The following is a 24,968-nucleotide window of genomic DNA, read 5'->3' on the forward strand; positions in this document are numbered from 1 at the left end:
GGTCCATCATTTTTTTTCAGTTGAATAAAATTCAGAAATTGACAGAAAAGCTGCTTTCATGTTGGTTTTCTCTGGAGTTAATTATTTTTTTCATATTACGTTGAAAACTAGGAAAGGCTACACCAAATCAGAAAATTGCTATTTTCCTGAATTCGAAATTTGTACAGAAAGGGATATCCTAAACTCAGAAAAAGTTACGTCTCTATTTTGGACAATAACAACGCTGATCAATTATTCATTATTAAAATAATATGCAACATAACCGTTAGAGAAGATGAAACTGTTGAATGTCTTTTGAGTCTTCCTCCCCTGAAAGAGACGGAGGCCAGGACCCAAGCGATCCCCATCGTTAGCTACAGGTGGTGGAGCAGCTTCCCCATCCCGACTCCATCATTACAGACAACGCCCTAGATGACCAACGTGCCCCAGAGTTAGAGGAACGGGACAATGAAAGATAATCTGCCACTCTAACATTGTAGAACTTTCAGTGGCACCATACAAAGCTTGAGGTGAAACTCTCTCACTCACTCGTATATCAAACTTCAAACTTTTAAACATGCTTCCTTTAAACACCGTCGTGTGCGTTTCGCCATAGGATAGTTATAACGTGAACCGATTGTTGATATAGGAATTGTCTCAGGCTTAGGGTCAAATAAGACGTTCCAGAACGACTGTCAGATTGAACTAAAGAACGCACTTTGACTTATATCAAGTCTTAGCATATCCAGTATGGAATGTTTTTCTTTGGAGCAGTATTAACCCGTTTGTGAGCATCATACACGTGCCCTTTGGTCTCACAAAGGTGTGCCTGTTCAAAGCTGAGTGAAAGCAAACCTCTCACTCACAAAAACACCCATGCATTTTGAGCGGAGAGTGTCCCGATGGACATAACTATGAAATGTGCAGTCATAATGAAGTGTCCGATAGACATAAAATAACGATATCCATTCCTTTTCTGTGTAATAATACATAAAAGTGACAAAACCCATGAAAGCGAATAAACCATGTCCAATTCGTCCATTTTCTCATCCCACATTAATCCCATAATAACATAATAAAGTGATATCTTGCTGCATAAATCACAACTTAATACCAAGTACTCTGCCCGACGTCTCCACGGAGTATTGCAAATGCCCATGTGTGTTATTGCTAGAAGTATGAGCACAATTTACGTAATGGACTCGGAGGAATGTGCGACTACTCACTGTCAGATTTCATCAATGTAAAACCTATCAGGCAACTGTTCGTTGGCTTCTCCTTGCTGATTGCACATGTGTTCTTCAGCACTTTCTCGATGGGCTTGCGGTAGAGAAAATACTTGCTTTGTTGGAATTCATGACACTGGTGACGTCCATGGTTCTTATAGACATGTTTGCCATCAGCAATAAAGGCAAAGACATGACACACAAAGACGTGGTGTAAAGGAAAGCAGATTGAAATAGCTTACTTTGTTTACCATGATATATGTGACATTGACTACCTTCATGTAGCTTAATAACTGTCTAAGGTTTTGGATACACAGTCGGTCACTCGAACTGTTTTAACTGTTATATCATTGGAGTGAGTGAGTGAGTTAATATTTATCGTCACATCGGCAATTTTTCAGCCATATCGTGACGAGAACATTTTATAATTATATTATATTAAAGATGAATAAATTTAGAAATTAAAAAACCTGTTGACGAAGAACAGTAAAACTACTAGTGTATCACAGATATCCATTTAAAACTAGCAATTAAATCTGAAATACTGGAACTATAAATGACAATACAATATAAAAACAGGCTATGTATTGCCAACAACTGAAGTTAGATCACCATACTAGGGACCATCGGGACTTACAGTACATTTGCTTCCTGCATGGACCCTAGCTGGATTTACACCATCCCTTCAGCTGTCAGCAAGTTTAGACAATTTAGCCATAAGTTAACATTACACATATTCTACGCTTAAAAATAATGGTATGTTTAAATTTACTTTGAATGTTTTGGGACTTACGTACCCCCACTTACGGACTATAATTTTACAATGCTTCAACTCCCTGTGAGGATACAGCCACTCACAATCTCAGCTGCTCAACTAAACTACCAATTTTAAAATATTTATCTATTTACAATTCATTCAACACATCTAATTCTTTTAAAAATGCAATAATTAAATGAGGACTGTTATTATTAAAAAGATCCTTCATAACGTGATTTGAAATAGTTATCCCTTGTGATGGAATATTCAATACAGTCAAGCAGGACATGTTTGACCGTGATTCTTTCATCACAAGGGATGCAAAACGGAGGATCCTCACCTGGTATTCATGTGTATATCTAGTATGGCCAATACGACATCGTCGTATAATGACCTCTTCAAATCTGGACTGACAACCCAAGTAGGTATAACCAACATAAGGTTTTATTTCATGTAGTTTATTAATTCAGTCCCACTTGAGTGTCCCACTTCTTCTGCATCAGATCGCGGATATAACATCTGATGACGGCTTTATAATCAGAGTATGGAATAAGAAGCGGTGTCACAGATTTGTTGAGTGCTGCCTTGGCAGCAAGATCGGCCATTGTATTCCCAGAAATGCCAACATGGCTGGGTAACCAACAAAAGACGATGTCGTATTGGCCAGTAGCAAGCTCATTATATAATTCGATAATTTCTATTAAAAGTGGATGTTAACAAGAAGGTTTTTTATAGCCTGAAGGCAAGAAAGAGAGTCGGAAAAGATTATATATTGTTTATGTTTAGGGTGTCTTTGAATATATTTAAGAGCTGTTAATATGGCGTTTGCTTCGGTTGTAAAAATAGAGCTGTTATCCGGTATTCTAGAAGATATTGTTCTGGATCCAATGACAGTGGCACAAGCCACCGCGCCACCATCCTTGGACCCATCTGTAAATAAGGATCTATATGCATTATATTTACTTTTTAGTAGATTATATTCTTGTTTATATTGTAATTCATTAGTTTCGGATTTTTTAAACGTTGTCAGTGTTAGGTCAACTTGTGGCCTCACTAATTGCCAAGGAGGAGAAGAAAGAAGACGGGAAGGGGATATATTTTCTAGCTCAATGCCAGCAGCGGAAATTATATCATTGGAAACAACCTACTGTTGTGGTCACATCAATCGTTGCGGCATTACAATCGAACCCTTAAATTTGGTGGCTAGACGACACATATCAGCATGCTGTAGGAAGAGAGTCTATAAGAGTGAGTGAGTGAGTTTAGTTTTACGCCGCACTCGGCAATATTCCATATTTAATTCATGTGGCGGCGGTCTGTAAATAATAGGGTCTGGACCAGACAAGTCAGTGATCAACAGCATCAGCATCGATCTGCGCAACTGGGAACCGATGACATGTGTCAACCAAACCAGCGAGCCTGACCACCCGATCCCGTTAGTTGCCTCTTACGACAGGCATGGGTTACTGAAGATCAATATTGTAACCCGGACCTTCACGGGTTGAGTCTGTAAGAAGAAGATATGAATGAATGAAACAAACCATATCATGGCAGGTTTGGCGTGTATAATGTTGACATTCCTCAGTAACAGACTGAAATGTCACTACTGTTTGTATTCGGTATATAAATACGTTCACATAAATACACGCAATACCTCTCGTTGAACTACTTGTTTGCAATAATATTTGAATTTAACTTGTTTACCTTTTTTTACTGTAGGCGCTGAGCAATTGAGCGGACTGGTTTGGACATTTTTCATAAAATAAATACACTCGTGATTTGTTTGTATTACTACCATCGAGTGACCTGGTCATGCCTTGCGTGAGAGCGCAAACTAACGTGCACAGATGTTTGATACAGGACCAAGACCCACTCTTCAGAACGTGGAAAGTAGAAGATCTTGCTGTAATCTGTGATTCATTTGATTTAATCCTTACCGTTTTTCTGAAGAGTAACGAATAGTGTTTTGCTTGGGATCTGGAAACGATCATGAGATCATGATGGTTACACTTGCATCGACCCACACAAGATAGTAGAGGAAAATGAAGTTGGTGAAGAATGAGAGAAAGGATATCATTGGCAGAAGAACTAGAACCATCAACAATCAAGGAAGAAGAATAAGAATGTAAACGTCAGATGGATGTCAGACTTTGAAAGAACTAGAAGTTGCATGTAGAAATAACCAAAGTCTGTGAGGTGAGTGTGAGTGAGTGTGTGTTATTATTTAACGTCACATCGGCAATATTTCAGCCATATCGTGACGAAAACTATTTATACAATAAAAGTGAAATGAGAACATTTGACATTGAAATGGAATATATGTACGTTATAAAAACCTGTCGACGAAGGACAGTAAAACAACTAGAATATCACAATTACAACTAAAACTAGTGTGGAGAGTTAAAACTAATAGCACTATTGGGACAATACAATATAAAACAGGCTATAGATCGCCAATCTGTGAGGTGAGGTGAGTTGAGGTGAAATTGGGTTTTACGTCGTGCTGGAGAATATTTCGCTCATATGACGACGTGCATGCGTGTGTATGTATATGTGCGGCTGCTTGTACTAGCCCAGACTGAAGCTGGTTTTATAGTGCTAGCCCACTGAAATACCATGCCACAGTGAAGCATGAATGCCCTACTCAGACACATTATACTGACTCCGAGCCGACCAGTCCTTGTTGTACCCATTAATGCTGAGCGCCAGGCAGGAACTAACAAGTACCATTTTTAAAACTCTTTTGGTATGACGCGGTCGGGGATCCAAAATCTGTGAGATACATGGAGAACTGTATACACATGCTAATGAAACACACTTTGCCATATTAGACCAGTGGGAGGCTGATTTGATAAATTATATTTACACTTTTGAGGGAGTGGCTGAAGATAACTTACTGTCACTTACAGACGCAGAGGACTAAGAAGTCCAGTTGTGCTAACAAGCCTCGTCGTTCTATTCTGTCAGGTTTAGGAAGCAGTACTAAAGCAAATATTAGGAAAGACTGTCACATCCTTGGACTCGCAGGCACAAGAGACTGAACAGTCCGAATCTAGCGCCAGTGAGTGGGAAGACACTCCTTCAAGTTTTGCTAGTGACAACAGCTCACATGGAGTGTGCACAGGGGTCTTCAGGGATGGAGACTCCAGACAGTTCACAATAGAACCAGCCATTTGATACGTGGATAAGACATGTGGTTGAGTTTAGAGAGACAGAGATGACACTTGAACTGACGCAAACATCTTGCATCAAGCAGGGAGACAGATATGACGTTTTCCATGGATAAAAGGATCTTTCTTGCAGACATCGCTTGTGTTCTTTGCAATACAGACTAGGGGAAGACGAACCAAAGGTTAAGGTGTACAATGGTGCTATACATAAATATGAAGATAGTGGGATGCTGAATGGGCATTTAGAAGCTGGAAGGTAACATAACAACGTATGGTGTGGCTTCACAAGAGAAGTAGCCCAGAAACGTCGTGTTGTAAAATATTAAAGAAGTAGTAAATCCATACCATACATTGTTATGAAGAGAATGACTGGTCTGAGCGAGGTGATATGGGTAAGTCACATTGTAATCAGGTGCGACTGTATTAGCTGTCCCATCACGAGTCTACCGGCCTGATATATTAAGCACGCGTCTTGGTGTGGTGTTGTCAGTGCCAAGGTGAGTTGCTCATATTTGTACGAGGGACCAGATTTGGCATGGCATCACCTACTTGATTTCCTCATGAGAATCTCTTGCCATAGTTGCAGACATATCCACGATATTTACTAGCCACATAAAGAAACTGTGCATTGTCAAAATATTATCCCAGTTGATAAGTACGATAACAATGTCAAAGGTTCATATAAACTTTAATGGAGGGATCATGAGACCATAACAAGTCGGGAGAATTTCAATTGAAAAGTCAATCACAATGACGTCACGAGTCCACAAGCGGGACAGGGGTCAAACGACCATGTCACAAGCTCAATAACGGGTATGTCCACCATCGGCATTGAGAACAGCAGTGCATCGACGACGCATAGAGCCTATCAAAGGTGCAAGGAAGGCTTGTGGGATGTCACGCCAGATTCTCTCAAGTTCTGTTGCAAGGTCAAGGACGTTATCTGGCGGATGAGGAAGACGGCGTAGACGTCGATCCATCTCGTCCCAAACATGCTCTGTCGGGGAGAGATCCGGTGAATTTGCAGGCCAAGGCAGTAAGTCAACGTTGTGGTGTTGCAAGAAATCCATAGCAACCCTTGCCGTATGAGGGCGGGCATTGTCCTGTTGGAATGTTAACCCAGGGCCATGACGTTGCAGAAAAGGAATTGCCACAGGTCGAAGAATCTGATCCCTGTAGCCCACACCAGTTACGTTGCCCTGAACAATCACCAAAGGAGTTCTTTGGCGTGCTGTTATTCCACCCCAAATCATCACGGAACCACCACCAAAGCGATTCCTCTCCAAGACACAGGCCTGTTCATAACGTTCTCCCACGCGTCTATAGGCACGTTGACGTCCATCACTATGGGATATGTTAAACCTGGACTCATCTGTAAAAAACAACATTTCTCCCCCCAATCAAGGGTCTGCGGACATGATTTCGGCACCACATTCGGCGAGCTTGTCGATGACGTTGTGTCAGGATAGGCCGTATGGCGGGACGTCGTGGTCTGATCCCGTGATGACGTAAACGTTGTCGAACTGTGTTGGGGTGGATACGGCGAAGTCCTGGGATGGTTCGGGCAGTCATCACTGCAGTCTGTAACCTGTGGCGAAGATGGGTCACCCTTATCCACCTGTCCTGTCTTGGCGTTGTTACACATGGACGTCCAGAACGTGGCCGATCGATGAAGTGATTTGTGTTATGGTAGCGTCTCACCAGTGCTGAAATGGTGTTCCGGTGGCAGTGGAAATGTGCAGCCACTTGTCGTTGAGACATTCCCCCACGGACCATCCCAATGGCCTCATGACGTTGTGCAGCCGTTTAATTTTTTGAACGATCGCAAGGGCAGGGGTTGAGCTTTCCAAAGTGACAGTATTGTGTGGCATTCATTTGCTCTGTTTCTCTTTCCCGGAATGCACGTGCAACAACGTATTGCAGGTCTCAAGGACGAACCCACTGACGTCACGGAACGTGGAACGTGCATGCATGTTGGATACATGTCACTAATCTCTGAGTTTAAATCCTTATGTGTCTACACAGGTTTGATAAATTTAGATTTTAATTTTTGGTATGCACAGTTTCTTTATGTGCCTAGTATATTTACAAATTATGTTTAAAGACAGTGACACAGTAGTGATTACTCTGGAAGACACAAGATGTACCCTAGTGTATACAGTCTTCCCCAAATTACAGTTTGCGACTCATGTCATGAGCATGTCAATCTATGTTGTGCTTCCTATTGCAGATTAATAGAAGGATGGTCGACTGGATAACGAATTTCATGGCGCGCGTTGCCAAAAATTGTGTCATTCGATTTTGAGCCAGATTGGACATTCCCCCTGGCAGTATGATCAGATCCATCTATATTGTGTCATTGGCCAGTCACCATATTTACAAACTGATAATGCAACAGGCACATATAAATTGGTCATGCAGGACCAGAGACGACATTGAGACAACATACTTGATTGTTCAGGGAAGGAGTCTGGCTGAAGCTGTGGTTAGAAATTGTGCTGCTTGTTGAAAGTTTCGACAAACTGGCCATATGACTGTGACGTCACCTCCGCCCCCAAGAAGGTCTCCCTACATTTTCCCCATTATTCGCTGTAACAGGTGTTGATGTTTTTCGCGTTTTTCTGGATATATGATACAAACACAACACCAAAGGCCTGGGGTTCAATATTCACTTGTGCAAATGTGAAAGCAATCCAGTTAGGGATTGTTGATGGACTGTCAGCACAGGCATTTCTGCAACCCCGACGGCGCTTTGCTGCTAATCATTGGTGGCCACAAAAGATAATCCCTGATAATGGCGCCTTCATTGAGGACTCAGGACATTTGATGAGAAAGAAAGCACGAAAATCCAGGATTATGCACTGCTTCATAAAGTCAAGTGGTTGTTTAAAACTCTCCCCTTTAAGAAGGCCTTTATGGGTGTTTCATAAGACAAGTGAAGCGAGCTTTGAAAGATGCCACTGGACATCAGATGTTTACCTGGAATGAAATGTCAATGTCAACGTGAAATGTTGGATCAACAACAGACCACTGGGTTCTGCAACATGTGAACCAAATGAACCTCTACCCCTTACGCCAAATCATTTTCTTCATGTTCATTGAGGCAATTTCAAGAAACACATAATTAATTACCATCACGAGATATTTGAATATGTTCAATTGTTCATTTGGTTGCTGCGTTTCATAAGAGAATATATACCAACACTAATAAGGGGAAATCAGCTGCAAATTGATGGTAGACAATTGAAGGAGACATCGTAGACAGTTACAGTGCACCCGTGGTGTCTAGTATGGTGATCTACCTTCAGTTGATGGCGATCTATAGCCCTTTTCTATAGTATATTGTCTTCAATAGTAATCCAATTGTTTTTTACTGTCCGTCGTTGAGGTTTTATGTAATCTAACTTTATGTATCATGAATGTTCATCTTGTTCATGTTACAATAAGGCTGACTGGTGAGGTGAGGTGAAATTGGGTTTAACGTCGTGCTGGAGAATATTTCGCTCATATGACGACGTGCATGCGTGTGTATGTGTAGGTGCGGCTGCTTGTACTAGCCCAGACTGAAGCTGGTTTTATAGTGCTAGCCCACTGAGATACCACGCCGCAGTGAAGCATGAATACCCCACTCAGACACATTATACTGACTCCGAGCCGACCAGTCTTTGTTGTACCCATTAATGCCGAGCGCCAGGCAGGGACCAACAAGTACCATATTGTAACATCTTTTGGTATGACGCGGTCGGGGATCGAACCCGCGACCTTCCACTCTCCGGGCGGACGCTCTATTCACTACACCACGGAGGCGGTCTATAAGGCTAACTCGCTTTGAAGCCACATGTGTATCAAGTGAAGAACACAATGAAACCCACCACTTTGCAGGGATCGCCCATTAACGTTTACCCTTGTCCATCTATATTGGTCGACTACAGACACATGCAAGTGCTAAAGCACATGTCTAAAACTGTTAACACATCTGTTTTGTAGCACCAGACCAACTACACTGCTGTATAAAATGCATGTTGTGGTTAGTCAAACAATATTCACAGTAGGTTGTAACAAAACCAGAAATGGGCCTTACACATTGTACCACTGAGGGGATTGTAACCTAGGTCTTCGGCGTGACGAGGGGACTATCTAATCACTAGGCTACCATACTGTCCCAAGTGTCTCTGATGGGTTGTCACGATTTTATCACAACGTGAAGAAGAATCTTTACATACAAACATGCTGGCTCAAAATGAAATGCTTGCTGTCATTCTGATAATGATGAAATGTTTTCACAGTTGCGACAAGGGTTATCGTCTCTGGAAAATGGGTCTATTTCGTGACGTCAGAAGATAAATCTATTGACTATATGAGTGAGTGAGTATGGTTTTACGCCGCTTTTAGCAATATTCCAGCAATATCACGGCGGGGGACACCAGAAATGGGATTCACACATTGGGCCCATGTGGGGAATCGAACCCGGGTCTTCGGCGTGACGAGCGAACGCTTTAACCACTAGGCTACCCCACCGCCCCTATTGACCATATGAATAAATATCAAAGCAACATACGACTGGTAAACAGAATAGATTGATTTTTCCACAAAAATGCAGGCGGTATTATAAAGATAAATACAGCATGATCACCCATGCTTAAAGTGGTCGCTAAAAGTACAACCAGACTTGTTCGGTAATGTCAGAATGTTTCTATTGATGACATATCCCTCCAACACGGATTACGGACTACGCTGAAAACAAATTATCAGTACCATGTGTGAAATTTGCGAATTACATATTTGTAAGCATTATTCACTGATACGATAACAATAGCGACAACAAATTGGACTCGTACCAATCTGTTGCTTCTCTGTTGCCTCTGCAACCGATGGCGTTGAGCATGATTATATTCCTGTCTCATCAATTGGCATTATACACACAGAAATTAAAATCGATCGTTGGCGACAAGCTGGTGTAAAAACGGCATACAGCATGGCGAGGATGTATTCCCGTATCCACGGTAAATATTGCCCCTGGCGTGTGGTAGCAAACATTCCACAGAACACACTGTGTGGCATAAAATGTTATCTTACCTTCATGTAAAATACTTTAATTTCAATGGCCATGACGCTTTAACAAGTTTCCGTGTCACCCCTCTCAAGAGTGTGACAACTGTGAAAAATATTACCCGCTGCCACGGTAACTGTATCGCTAACAATCTATGACGTCATAATATGACACATGCAGTGCACGGAGTTCGAAAACCGTTCAATTAGCTGTTTTTGAGTTCACTATGTAGACATTCATTTCACTGACTTTCACTGCTTTGTTTAAACTATTTTATCCATTGAATCGTTTGCACACCCAACTTAAACATAATTAACCATTTGTATTGCAGTTATGAGATTGTCAGAATATGTTTGACTAATTTTAAAAATCCAGTCGAGAAGCAGACGCCATTTTGTTTACCTGTCATATAGTCGGTAACGATCTTCCAAATGAAATAAAATGATATTTTGTACATTTAACATGGCGGTAAGATAAATACGTTGTATGCTTCTCCCTCGGGTAATACGGTCTGATGTACGCCTACCGGCTCGGGTAACACTGCTACAAAGAGGCTTACATCAGACTGTATTACCCTCAAGAAAAGCATACAACTTATAATGAAGATTAATCCACTGAGTGTTTATAACGGCAAACTGTTTTCCTGCTGAAATGAATGTCCATTTGTTCTTAATGGGAGGATACTTTCGGTTAGTCAAATTGTAGGTTACGATGACATTAGTGTTAGGTGGCATGACTTTGTTGCCGGATAGAAGGTCTGTAATTGGAAACAAACCGAAAAGAAAAGTGTCTTGAAATAAATTTCTTAAACTTCATATACATATATTTTAATCATAGACTTCTTTATTTATAGCAACTTCATTTGTGCGTTACAACGCACGTCTTTCATGCTTAAGGGGATCAGCAATATAAATTGTAATTTTAAACCACATATTGACTACGCCTGAATGTGCACCGCTAATATAATGTTTCGAGAATTATCTGCAAAATACTGAATCGTTCGACGTCATTAAGATTGCGTTCAGTATGTCACATTATATATTTGCCTTTTGACTTGTTGATGCGAAGCATACTAATCATGTTGTGCACACCCTCTCCTAAAGTTTGCCATGGATTCAATAACCATTTTATCCAATGGCTGATAGGTATAAATGTGGACTAATATATCCATCATTATGGTTCGTGACATGTCTGAGTAGCAGCCTGCAACAAAAGTAAAGGCAATCGGAGCTCGCACTAATGAGGCATCACGATAAAGGTATGTTGTCGGCAGGCCGTGAAACAAATGGAATCATTCCGCAAATAAGATCTCTTTCAGGCTGTCGACAGTTGCCCATAACATCATCTTTCTTGTGTGTTTGCACAGCGTTTGTTCCCTAGAAGCCAATGGCCGAAGTAGAAAATGGCAAGGGTTTAAAATACTTATTGTGTTCTTTCAAATGGTTATGAACCTTATTTGCACCAATCAATTAAACATATACGGAGCAGTGTAAATCTGGAAACGTCCGCCTGGCCGTCAGTTAGTCCGCCTCTACTCTGACAAAGGATTTTATCAGTTGTTTATTGCCAGAAAGCAAAGAAAACATAGGTATGTGATGGAATATGCTCCTCACAAACGTCTCTAAATAGGGGAGCTGTTAGAATCACATGAAGGCAAGGTCATGTTTTCGTGAACTGAAGGAAGGTTTCTCCAAATTATGTCAGCATCCGTGCCCATGTTTGGCCAGCAATAAAGGCTCCGATTCTTTTCTATTTTGAACACTACATCTTCAGCCAAAGGCATAGGAAAGGGGCACCCGTAAGGGAGCCACCTCCTCGTGGTGGGTGCTGGGTAACGCTAAGCGCTCTTCAACCCCCCGTTGTGAACCCGGGGGTATATTTGGTCCACCAACCCGTTTGCCGTGGGTTGCGCCCCTGTGTCGGTGGAGGACGGGAGTCTGGTGGTTGAGGGCACTGGTTCCAGGAACAGTGTTCCTTTGCCCAACGCACCACTTCGCCCATTACTTCACCTAGACGGGTGGTTGAATGGGCCCGGTTCAACCAATCGGCTGGGTATGCCAAGCTCTGTGTATCATTGTGTTACACAAAATACTACACCTTTTTAACATGTTTTGACAAATGTCTTGGCCAAATGATCTATCACTTGCATTTCAAGTGTATCTTTACTAATTTTGTAATTTGCCCAGAGTCATATACCCAGAAGGCTGTGGCTCATGGGCCAGTCTGGTAGGAGATATCTTTTCAAGATGTACTCCTGCTTGAGTATACCCTCCTGGTATCCCTGTTGCCGTCTGTTGGAGGCCCACAGACATAAGGCATCGACCTTGTTGACACACCATGGTGGGTGGGCAGCTAGGAGGGTGAATTATATTTAATACAAACATGGCACCCCCACTCAAAAAAAGATCGTATGAATCTGATGATTCAGTATCGTCTGAGGATGAGACTCCTCCAATTGTTGTTAATCCTGATATTTGGTCTCGCTTTTTAGTCATGTCTTCACCGAATGATGGTCCACTGAAATTGAATCCTTAGAACGTCTGGCCGGCGACGTGAAAGAAATTAAAAAGCTAAGTTCTGGCTGTCTACTGATTGAATGCAAAAAGCAGATTCAGTGACAAATCCTACTGTCAACAAAGTCATTAGCGAATGTTGCCGTGACGGTTTCACCTCACAGGACCCTCAACAGCAGTAAAGGCATTGTCCGAGATGTGGGCCGTTGCCTTTCAGACATGGATGAGGATGACATTGTTTCGGAATTATGCTCACAAGGAGTTACAGCTGTTAAACGTTTTACTTCCAAGAGAGACAATGACATTATTAAGACCAATACATATTTATTTACATTCGGTCTTCCATCACGACCAGAATCACTCAAAGCTGGATACTGTCATTTAAGGGTGGATGCTTACATCCCCAATCCCCTTAGGTGCTACAGATGTCAAAGGTATGGTCATGGTTCAAAGTCATGCCACAACACAGCTGCCTGTTATCGATGTGGTGGCAAAAGTGAAGATAGTAAACTCTGCGTAAAACCTCCTTCATGTGTAAACTGCTCAGGAAATCACCCATCGTCTTCCAGAGAATGCCCTACATGGGAGTTTCAATCCAAAATTTCGAAAGTCAAACATGACCGCAATATCACCTTTTTAGAAGCGAAGAAATATGTTCTGGCTCATGAAAAACCAGGCCCATCTTACGCGGCCGCTGCTTCTGCCTCAGTCCAAAATGTTATTGTTTCTAGACCTGTTTTATGTCATTCGGTTGCTTGCCAGACGGAAAACACGTGGCTTGAGTCCTCGACTCCAATACAGGCTAAACGTCGTCAACAATCATCATGTTCTTCTTCATCACAGACTGAAGATCAATCTACAGTTTCAACGTCACCATTGGCTCCAACATTGGTATCACAACCATCTCTTGTTGTGAAGAAGAATAACACGAAACATGATCATTCAGATCGTATACCGAAGGGTCAGCGTGGCCCTGTACAGATACATAATAGATTTCAATCTTTGGAGGACATGGAAGTCTCTCCTCTCTCCCATCGGCGCAACAGAAGTAAGTCGCATACAAAAGGGACAAATAGATCTCCCGTGCATCCACCTATAATATGAGCGTTCACTAATTCAGTGGAATTGTAGAGGTCTCAGGACCAAGTTTAATGATTTACACTTATTAATACAATATTATAAGCCGTCAGCAATATGTTTACAGGAGACGTATTTAAAAGAAACTGACAACTTTGATTTACGTCAGTACAATGCTTACCATTCATTCTCTCCACCAGGGACAAAAGCAACTGGTGGATCTTCTATTTTAGTAAAACAGGGTATGATCCACAGCCCAGTTTTAATTCATACCAATCTTCAGGCTGTCGCAATTCGGATAACTATGCACATTGTTTTTACCGTGTGCTCTCTTTACATTCCTCCAACGTCGACGCTTCAACTAACTGATCTTCAAGCACTTTATGATCAACTTCCAAAACCGTGTATCATAATGGGCGATTTACATGGCCACAACCCACTTTGGGGCAGTGTACACACAAGCAATAAAGGTAAGTTACTTAGAGATTTCATTTCAAATAATGACATGCATTTATAACGATGGTTCACATACTTATTTACATCCTGGTACACATACATATTCTAATCTTGATTTGTCACTCACTGACTCAAACCTCCTGAATGAATTTGAATGGTCCGTCCATGACGACCTCTGTGGAAGTGATCACTTTCCTACAATTCTAACACCTGTAACCCAATCTGATGTTCCCCCGTCATCCAGATGGAATGTTAAGAAGGCTAACTGACCTTTATATGAAACTCTCTGTGCTGAAAAACGTAAACCTGAAATTTTCACTGATGTTGCTGACGCTATAAAATGTTTTTCTGATGAACTGAATAACATAGCCAATGAGTGAATCCCTAAGTCCTCTGTACATCCACACATAAGAAAGCCATGGTTCAACGATAACTGCAAACAGGCTCGAAAGGCACGGAAAAAAGCTGAACATTATTTCCGTCGCCACCGTATGGTCCACAATTTGAAAAAAATTAAAATTCTAAATGCTCAAGCACGGTGTACCTTCAAGCAAAGTAAACGCTATTCTTGGCGAATGTATATATCAAAGATCAAAGGTATGGAACATGATCCAGAAAATCAAGGGTAAGGGCTCTAAATCTTGCATTCACCACCTGCAAGATGGGTGAACTATTGACTAATAAATCAGATATTGCAAATAAACTTGGTGAAAGTTTGGCCAAACACTCTTCCTCTTCAAATTATGTACCTGAATTCCAAACATAGAAGACTATCAATTATAATTAAGTTAATGGGGAAGATTATAATGAAATATTCCCTATTCATGAGCTCCATACTGCTCTTGAACAAGCTCATGATACTGCTACAGGAGCTGATAATATACATTATCAACTCCTGAAGCACTTACCAGAATCCTGTATAGAGACCCTTTTAAATATTTTTGATGACATTTGGACGTCGGGGACATTTCCGTCATCATGGCGAGATGCTATAGTAATCCGAATACCTAAACCTGGACGTGATCATACCGAACCTTCAAATTATCGACCAATTTCACTCACAAGCTGCGTTTGCAAAACCATGGAAGGCATGATAAATAATAGACTAGTTTGGTACTCAGAAACCAATAACTTCATAACATATTCAATGTGGTTTCCGAAAAAACCCCAGAAGTACCATTGATCACTTAGTGCGTTTAGAATCATTTGCCAAAGACGCTATAATTAATAAACAACATGCAGTGTCTATCTTTTGATCTAGAGAAAGCATATGACACTACGTGGAAGCATGGGATTTTAAAAGATTTACATGACTTTGGATTACGAGGCCGTTTGCCTCAATTTATATCCAATTTTTTAAATGACAGACAATTTCAAGTCCGAGTGGGTTCCACCCTGTCTGATCATTACAATCAGGATCAGGGTGTCCCACAAGGTAGTATTTTGTCCGTCACATTATTTAGTATTAAGATTAACAGTTTATCAAAAGTTTTAAATGATTCAATTGATGGATCACTTTTTGTGAATGATTTTAATATTTCTTGTCGCGGTAAAAATATGCATACTATTGAACGGCAACTGCAGTTGTGTTTAAATAAAATAAATAAATGGTGTCTTGAAAACGGCTTTAAATTCTCTAAGTCAAAAACTAATTGTATACACTTCTGTAGAAAATATAAACCTCATAAAGACCCAGAACTGTTTTTAAATGGCACCCCATCAAAGTTGTCAAAGGAGGCTAAGTTCTTGGGTCTAATTGTTTACTCCCATTTAACTTTTCTTCCACATATCAAATCCCTAAAAATTAAATGCTTTAAGGCACTAGATTTATTGAAAGTCGTCTCTAATTCAAAGTGGGGAGGGGATCAAGCTACCCTCCTACATCTATATAGATCACTGGTCCGTTCGAAGATTGATTATGGCTCCATCGTATATGGTGGAGCCTGCAAAAGTAACTTAAAACTATTAGATTCTGTCCACCACCAAGGTCTAAGACTTTGTTTTGGGTCCTTCAGAACTTCTCCTGTTGACAGTCTCTATGTCGAGGCTGATGAGCCATCTCTCAATCAACGCCGTATAAAATTAACTTTACAGTACATAACAAAACTATATTCCAACAAGTCAAACCCTGCATATAACTTTATCTCTAATCCCCTCTATGAGGATCTGTATAACAAGAAGTCTTCTCTTGTTCCACCCCTTGGCATAAGAGTGAAACCTTTCCTTTCTGCTGCTGGCATTGAGCTAGAGAACATATCTCCTTCCCGTCTTCATTCTACTCCTCCTTGGCAATTTGTGAGACCACAGGTTGACCTAACACTGACAACTTTTAACAACTCAGAAACTAACGAATTACAAGAATTTAGTCAATTAAGAAATAAATATAATGCATATAAATCTTTATTTACAGATGGGTCCAAGGATGGTGGCGCAGTAGCTTGTGCCACTGTCATTAGATCCAGAACAGTATCTTCTCGATTGCCGGGTAACAGCTCTATTTTCACTGCAGACGCTAACGCCATATTAACAGCCTTAAAATATATTAATAAACACCCTAAATATAAACAATACATCATCTTTTCAGACTCTCTTTCTTGTCTTCAGGCTATTTAAAAGTTATCGTGTGAACATCCACTTTTAATAGAAATTATTACTGGCCAATGCGTTTTTTCTTGGTTACCAAGCCACGTTGGCATTTCTGGTAACACAATGGCCGATCTTGCTGCTAAGGCAGCACTAAACAAATCTGTTACACCACTTCTTATCCCATACTCTGATTACAAAAGCTACCATTAGATCGTACATCCGTGATCTGATGCAGAAGATGTGGGACACCCAAGTAGGTATAAATAAGTTACATGCAATTAAACCAACTATCGGTTACACCTTCTTGGGTTGCCAGTCCAGATTTGAAGAGGTCATTATGCGACGATGTCGCATTGGCCATACGCGATATACTCACAAATACTTGCTAAAAGGTGAAGATCCTCCGTTTCGTATCCCTTGTGATGAGAGAGTTACGGTCAAGCATATCCTGCTTGACTGCGTTGAATTCTCCATCATAAGGGATACATATTTCAGTGTGAAAACAGTTAAGGATCTTTTTACTACTGTTAATCCTCATTTAATTATTGGTTTTTTAAAAGAAATTAATTTCATTGATGAATTCTGATTAACATGTTCTGTAGATAGATGTATTTTAATGATTGGTAGTTTAGATTAGTAACTTAGATTGTTAGTGGCTGTACCCTCAAAGGGGGTTGAAGTATTGTAAAATTATTGTCCTCCTGAGAGGGTACATAAGTCCCAATGCCTTCACAGCAAATTTAAATCTACTACTATTTTTAATCGTAGTATATGTGCTATTTTAATCTATGGCTAGATTTATCTAAATTGCTTACGGCTGAAGGGATGGTGTAAATCCAGCTAGGGTCCGTGCAGGTAGCAAGAGTACTGTAAGTCCCCATGGTCCTTGGCATGGTGATCTAACTTCAGTTGTTGGCAATACATAGCCTGTTTTTATATTGTGTTGTCCTCTATAGTTAAAGTATTTTAGTGTTAATTACTAGTTTTAGATTGAAATGTGTGATATACTAGTTATTTTACTGTCCTTTGCTGACAGGTTTTTATAATTTACCTTTATTCATTGTAAAATTATAACTTTTTGTAGTCACGATATGGCTGAAATATTGCCGATGTGACTTAAAATCTTAACTCACTCACTCACTCATGGAAAGGCAGACTTTATTCGCATTATATCATTTAAAGAAAACCTGCTAACATGAGAATAATTATGACGTTAGGATACTAGCTTTACTTGCTCTTTTAACAAGAAAACAGCAAAACTATTATGGAACTTTCCAACATACTAACACCTCGCATGGCGATGGTTATAAAATCCTAATGCCAGTTACATATTACAGACGTTATACAAACGATTCTATGATACATTAAAACATCCAAAGATCGTTTACATAATTTATGGGGATGCGAAAACAATGGTTATCTGACCATGTTCTGGCGGGCGATACCATACATCTTCTGAAACGTTTGTCAGAATCTCATCAGCAAGAAACTGTTCTCCAGTAGCAGTCAAGAATAACTGATTGTGTCTTTTTAAGTGATCCAAGTCAACAGATCCAGAGTGATTAATTTACTTAGTGAATTACATGATACATGTAGTTCCTATGCTGAAAACGCGTGGGCCAGACTAAAGAATTACAGCATTTAAAGAAACACAAGATTAAACAACCTAAATAAGTTTCTTTCCGAAGTCATACATGTACATCTGCATTCCATGTACATTTGACTGTGCTGAGGTGCGTCCCTTTTGCTCTTAATAATAATAGATAATAGATTCGCACTGAATATATTCTAGGTTGATCAGCATTATCCCTATGTGTCAAAGAAGGAAAAAACTTCTGAGACGTCCAATACTCTCCGCCAACTTCAAACTGACACTCTGTGATAATCCTGAAACACTGGTGAAAGCGGCGATAAACCATGAAGCTTTCTCAGCAAGCAGACACTTTGTCGAAAGTTTCTCTGATATAAAATGGGGAATAAGGAAAGATCAGTCTGTCAGGAACGTAAGCGAACTGATATCCATTCTAGATCGTCCATGAATCATGCAATCTCCCTCTTCTTCTTACTCTAGTATCTCGTCCATACATTGCTTAAAGACAGTAAATGTTTGATAGAGTATTGCAGATCGGTGGTGCAAACATAAACATGAGGACACGTTATTCATTCTGTTGTTCTGGAGGAACATAGGTCTACTAACTGTCAGCTTTCATCAAATGAAAACTGTCATCCCATAAGTAAACTTTCTTGTCGGCTCGCCAATGCCGATTTCTGAATCATTACTTTGACATTTTTCGATAAGTTTGCCACGCAAGATAAAACTTAATTGTTTAGTGGGATGTAAATTCAGTTTTACTTTAATGATGATGTATATTTCTTTCAGAACATTTTTTATAAATGTATGGAATGTATGCGGTGTAAAACTCACTCACACACACTGTTTGCAACAACTGCACTTTAAACTCTCCTGTCTTGTGTCTGCTGTGTCGGCAAATGTACACTGTTGGAGTATTGCTGAAAAACATTAGAATCAGAATGCTAGCTCAGTTAGACCTCATGTATCTCACAGGTACGTTTCCATAACACTAAGATATGTAAGTAGTGGAGCACCTTTCCATATGTTTGCGACATATTTTAGAGGTTGTGATACTGTTAAATAATGTCAAACTTCATTATGTTAGGTGAACGTCACTCACTGGCCACCACGTAGGATCAAACACGCAAACTGCAAAAGACCTCCATCAGAAAACCTCTTGGGTATGGCCGTGTGGTTGTTGCATATTTATATATCAGTGGTGATAACAAGTTGTGTATCTTAATTGCCTTTGTGGGAGATGTGTGGAAAGCGTAAAACGTTGAGGAAAGATCGTATATAAAAGGCAAGGGGATGCAGCCAGATGACTTGTACCTGTTTAGCTCGGAACATACAGACAGGAGGGAAAGGTCTGAGGACATATAACAGGGAACTGACGAAGACTGCGATGGGTCAGGGGATGTGCCAAATGCGAGACAACAATACTGATGTTTCGCAGGATAGATTTACAGTAACCCTCCTCAGTACACTTCCATTTAAAAAGCAGGAAAAAAACCTGGTTCGTCAGTATCGGTCACGAATACAGAACATGCTACAGGGTCATGGCAACGACAGCACAGGGACCACAGGAGTGTTACTGAACTTTATGATGGTCACAGTTCAGCCATTCATAAAGCGAAAATTCATACATCAGATTCTTTCAGTCAGTGACGCTCTCGTTGTCATCGCTGATTTGGAATCAATTGAAACAGCCAAAGAATTTCAACAAGATGTGCAAACAATGGCTGGTGACAAAGAAAAGCCCGTCGTTCTTAAGCTTATTGAAACAGGATCCAGTCAGGAACTTGGGACTTTTATTGGAACTTCGAGCCCTGGATACAGCAGTTCATCCCTTCTGAAGGACGCATTTGAAGAACTCTGCAATGTCATGGAGAGGGAAGCTGGTTATATTGTTCAACCAAAGTGACCAATACGTTACTGAAAGTCATCCAAGTTTACGAGGATGTCACGAAACATTGAAAACAATGTTAGAAATGAAGTGAAATTATTAACAGCACATTAATGGTAGTTTATTGCTTGAAATAAACAATGAAAACGAAAATGTGTTGTGTTGATTGTGAGTATCTAACATGAAGCTTCCTGCGTACTGTGTTATATAACCCCTGTTTTCCACATACGCCATCCACTTGTCTTCAAAGCGGGTTATATCTCGAAGATACTATTTATGGTAATGGTGTATTTTGTCTTCATTCCTCTTGTTTTTGTATCTCTTTCAATTCTAGTTCAATTGGTGTGTACAAAATTGCAAACATTATCGATCCCTGGATCGTCTGGTCTACACAATATTAGACCCGTGAAGATCAGAGTTTGGATTGGTCACCAGCAACCCAAGCTTGTCGTAAGAGCTGACTAACGGGATCTGGACCAGACAATCCAGTGATCAACAGCAGGAGCATCCATCTGCGCAATTGGGAACCGATGACAAGTGTCAACCAAGTCAGCGAGCCTGACCATCCGATCCCGTTAGTCGCCTCGTACGACAAGCATGGGTTACTGAAGATCAATATTCTAACCCGGACCTTCACGGGTACGTTCGGGAGTGCATTGCGTATGCAGCAGAGAACAACAGTAAACTATTCACCTGCATCCTGGATGCTGAAAATGCGTTTGATTGTGTATGGCACAGTGGATTATTGTACAAGCTCTGGCGTAGATTCCCTTCACCATAATGGCCATATACAATGACATGAACAGTTGTGTCCACAACAAAGGGTACCTTACTGAATGGTTCCTATATATCAAGGAACGAGACAAGGCGGTCTACTGTCACCGTGGTTGTACCACATCTGCATCGATGAGTTCCTTCAAAGTTTGTATAATTACCCACACGGAGCAAAAATCCAGCACCTGCACTACACAAGCAGATGACATGTATCTACTGTCACTTACTAAACCTGGTCTCAGCGAACTCATGTCCATTTGTCATGTGTACAGCTGCAAATGGTGACTTCGCTACAGCGCTAAGAAAAGCAAGATCACTATGTTCAATGAAACTCTGCCACAGATGATGCGGTCATCCAGTTCCTGGCTTCTTGGTGATGTGGAGGTGTCAGAAGTGACAGATTATGTTCACCTTGAGCTAACCATTACAAAGATCTTAAGCACTGCCCAGCAAGTCGGTGATGTGTGCAGAAAAACTTAAGAGCTCTTACTTCAGCCTGACTAATGCTGGTCTCCATGAAGATGGTCTTCATTCTCTCACGGGGCTCATGTTAAGTTTCTTTTTTTGTTGAGTACTTTCCAAAGCAGTCCTTAACACAACACAATGGTATTCTGTATTTGCCATCAAAATTGGATAGATACGCCTGTGACATTTGAGCAGGGCCAAACGTTAATTTCCATGACCTAAGTCTCAGCTATCGTTTCCCACAGAGATGTAATAACTTTCTGTGCACATACTGGCGACCCTCTGTTGGTGTGGAAGGATGAAGATATACTGGACATTCCTGTTTTTGATCGGACTGGTCTTTTGTCAAGGTTAGTGTTATTTAAAATATGTTGAAATGGTTATGTACTAATGTATGTACTGAATATATTTACTGTTTAAAAGAAATATATATATGATTAATGATCGTAGGTTCAAGGATTATTTCAAAGTATAAAATATCTCCTTGTGTCACGAAGTACATTTAATCTCTATTTCCGATTATTTCAGGTAATGTAATATAATTTTCCGAGCGCTTTTGGCATATACAACATAATTATGTGGTGGTTGTCCAGCAACCTGACATTGCATATGACAAAAAGTTATCTTAAACTAAACGAACCGGTTTGAAGCCAATTTGAATTTATGAGTCTGAATCATGAGACTAATCTGTGCTGCTTGTACATCGTGAATCCCTTACTGTTCTAAGAGTTGGTATCATGCCATCGCCTACCTATGTCTACCGATCTGTTATGTCTGTGTCAGGAAGAGAGGGTTTATGAATGTTGTCTAAATATTCATTGTACTGGTCGTGCTACCCCTTTCTCCACACTGGTACGCGCCAATGGGCGTGTCAGATATATTATCTTGTGGGGGTTAATTGACTATACACACAGACACAGACACAGACACACACACACACACACACACACACACACACACACACACACACACACACACACACACACACACACACACACACACACACACACACACACACACTGAATTCTGTCTTCATCCTGTGGTTACTGAGGGTTAGAAATGAACTCCGGAACCTCAGGTTTGTTGCACTAAGCATGCAACATATCTCTTGCCAATCACTCGAATAGTCATAACATAGTCCTTATAATGCTGTTTGTGACGTCAAATAACAGGGAATAGGAAAGGATGCTCGACATACTGAGTGACTTGGCAGTCGACGTGACATTGTGCCACATCCAGTGGTCAAACTGGCCGGGGCTGGACCCCATGTTGTACGGGCTGTTGGTACGTGACTGCAAACTGCATTGCTTCACCCACTCATAATCTTACAATGACATTTACTCCCAGAAATATAGACACCTTATTGAAAATATCAAGTTAGAATAAAAGTTCACACTCAAATGAAGCCTAGAACAGTTCTAAACTTCAGGCTGAGGAATCCAGAATTGCCCAGTCATTCTAAACTTGAGCTTATCTTGTATTATTTATAGTCTAGTTTCTGGGAGACGCTCTATCATAATCATTCATATTTAAAATAGTTATAATCCATTAAGCAATTCACTTTGTGAAAGGTACTTCAAGGAAGTCTGAATGTCTGTAAGAGCAATTCATCTCTTCTTGCAGGCCCAGAGCCCGAGACCTCGACCTCCACTAGCACGGTGACTGTTCGGGAGGGAGAAACAGCAATACTACCATGTACTATCAAGTTTAAGGGACATTACATGGTAAACCAAAATAACAAAGCAGTGGACAGTAAAGCAATTACATGCCTAACATTATGTCGGTCAGAATCGTCAGTAACGGAGTGATGGGGTATAGAGACCGGCTAGTATAGGGTGGGTTTTGGGGGCTGAGATATTTCTTAGAGACATAACTTTTTCAGTCTCTCCGTCCTTACCCGCAAGAGCGCTTCTGCGCCATGACACAGTCAATCACCCAACCTTTTCGGTCAGTGATTCAAAGCTAACAGTTGTTTCAAAACGCCCATCCCTTCACACCTCTGTAAAAATATACTTGCCAGCACCATTAGTGGGTAATATGTAATATGTATGAACTATGGTATTGTCAGTACTGTAGCTTGAGGGGATGGACGGGAGCAGAGGGTATGCTCATGCTGCATACCAGAATCTCCCCCACTCACACACACGCGCGCACACACACACACGTACCCACGCACGCACGCGCGCACGCAAACACACATTTGTTAAGCTCAACTCCCCACCCTTAGATAGCACAAGCATGAACACACAGATGGTTATGGTCTTTCATTGTTTTTTTATTTTTTTTTCTCTACATATTTATTACTTTTAGATGCTTTGGACGGATGCATACTCCAATTTATTGACTTTTGAGGACAGCCGAATTATTGACGACCCACGCATATCCGTGGAGAGACCTTCCATAGACGATTGGAACCTCCACATAAGATCTGTGACCAAAACTGACCAGGGTCAGTACACGTGTCAGATTAACACTAATCCAGTGAGACTGATGCCCGTGGAGCTGGTTGTAACAGGTAACAACAAACGACAAAACCCTGTCCACAATCATAAGAAAACGCCATTGTACAATTGCAACGACATGAAGATTCTGTGTCACTTTGAAACAATTCAGAGGGGATATACAGGATAAGATAATATCATTCAAAAGATGGCTGAGATACAGCATGTCATTGATAACAAGTGGTACATAATTGGACGAGGCCTTGAAGCCCGAAATCAGGAGGGATAAAGTATTAGAAAGTAAATAACAAGCTGATGGGGCGCTAATATATATAATCTATAGGTTCATTAGTTCTTCCTACGCTGATGATATGTAGCACCCTTCGTCTCTGTGTGCCACTTGTCATCAATTACATGCTGTTGCTAATGTTAATCTGATGGTCGTCACAATATAGTATGTATATATACGTCTCATCACTTGGTTGTAGTCACTTTTAGCTTGATAAGATGTCGCTCTTTGCAATAAAAAGGTTCTTATCCCCAAAGTCTTATGCTTCATTAGTGTATACTTACACCCTGATATGTTGTCGGTTTTAAGGAACGGATTTGGACATGCCTACATCATCGGATTAGCTTGAGATAGATGATAAAGGGAAGAAGTGAAGACTAGGAGAGAAGAGGAAGGGACATATCCGTTCTTTTATTGGTCAGGAGCTGCATGTATTTTGTGTCATGTGAGAAATAAAGTGACAGTCAAAGGCTATTTTATTCTACTTGTCATTTCACATGTTTACCTGATCAGAATTTTTTTAACTTTTACGAGTTGATGTCAGTTCAGGAAATGAAATTATGATGTAATTTCTCTTAGTTTTAAAACAATGGTTCCAATGAGGCAGACTGAAAGTGATACATAACGCATGCAATTAACGCATGCAGTCGAACATATTAGTTCACTGAACTATTGACTGGAATTAGGGATAATCAGATCCGAGTGT

The 24,968-nt window shown here is 40.6% G+C and overlaps 1 protein-coding gene across 1 annotated transcript; it reads left to right on the top strand.

Annotated features, from left to right (window-relative positions):
- Nucleotides 1-21,772: 21,772 nt before the first annotated feature.
- On the top strand, nt 21,773-24,701 carry LOC124277833 (cell adhesion molecule 2-like). Its single transcript, XM_046713546.1, has 4 exons — nt 21,773-21,882; nt 23,156-23,256; nt 23,843-24,047; nt 24,572-24,701. Exons 1-4 carry the CDS (start codon nt 21,831-21,833, stop codon nt 24,604-24,606), a joined length of 393 nt encoding a protein of 130 aa, XP_046569502.1. The 5' UTR covers nt 21,773-21,830; the 3' UTR covers nt 24,607-24,701.
- The last annotated feature ends 267 nt before the right edge of the window (nt 24,702-24,968 follow it).

The sequence above is a fragment of the Haliotis rubra genome, unplaced genomic scaffold, assembly GCF_003918875.1.
Source record: "Haliotis rubra isolate DU_JTF1 unplaced genomic scaffold, ASM391887v1 Scf228, whole genome shotgun sequence".
Taxonomy (NCBI): domain Eukaryota; kingdom Metazoa; phylum Mollusca; class Gastropoda; order Lepetellida; family Haliotidae; genus Haliotis; species Haliotis rubra.

What these genes read in the sequence shown, in the direction of transcription:
- LOC124277833 (XM_046713546.1), top strand. Translation starts at nt 21,831, where the DNA reads ATGAAGATATACTGGACATTCCTGTTTTTGATCGGACTGGTCTTTTGT. An exon ending in CGGACTGGTCTTTTGTCAAG is followed by an intron (nt 21,883 to 23,155) that starts GTTAGTGTTATT and finishes CTCTTCTTGCAG; the next exon opens with GCCCAGAGCCCGAGACCTCG. An exon ending in AGTTTAAGGGACATTACATG is followed by an intron (nt 23,257 to 23,842) that starts GTAAACCAAAAT and finishes TATTACTTTTAG; the next exon opens with ATGCTTTGGACGGATGCATA.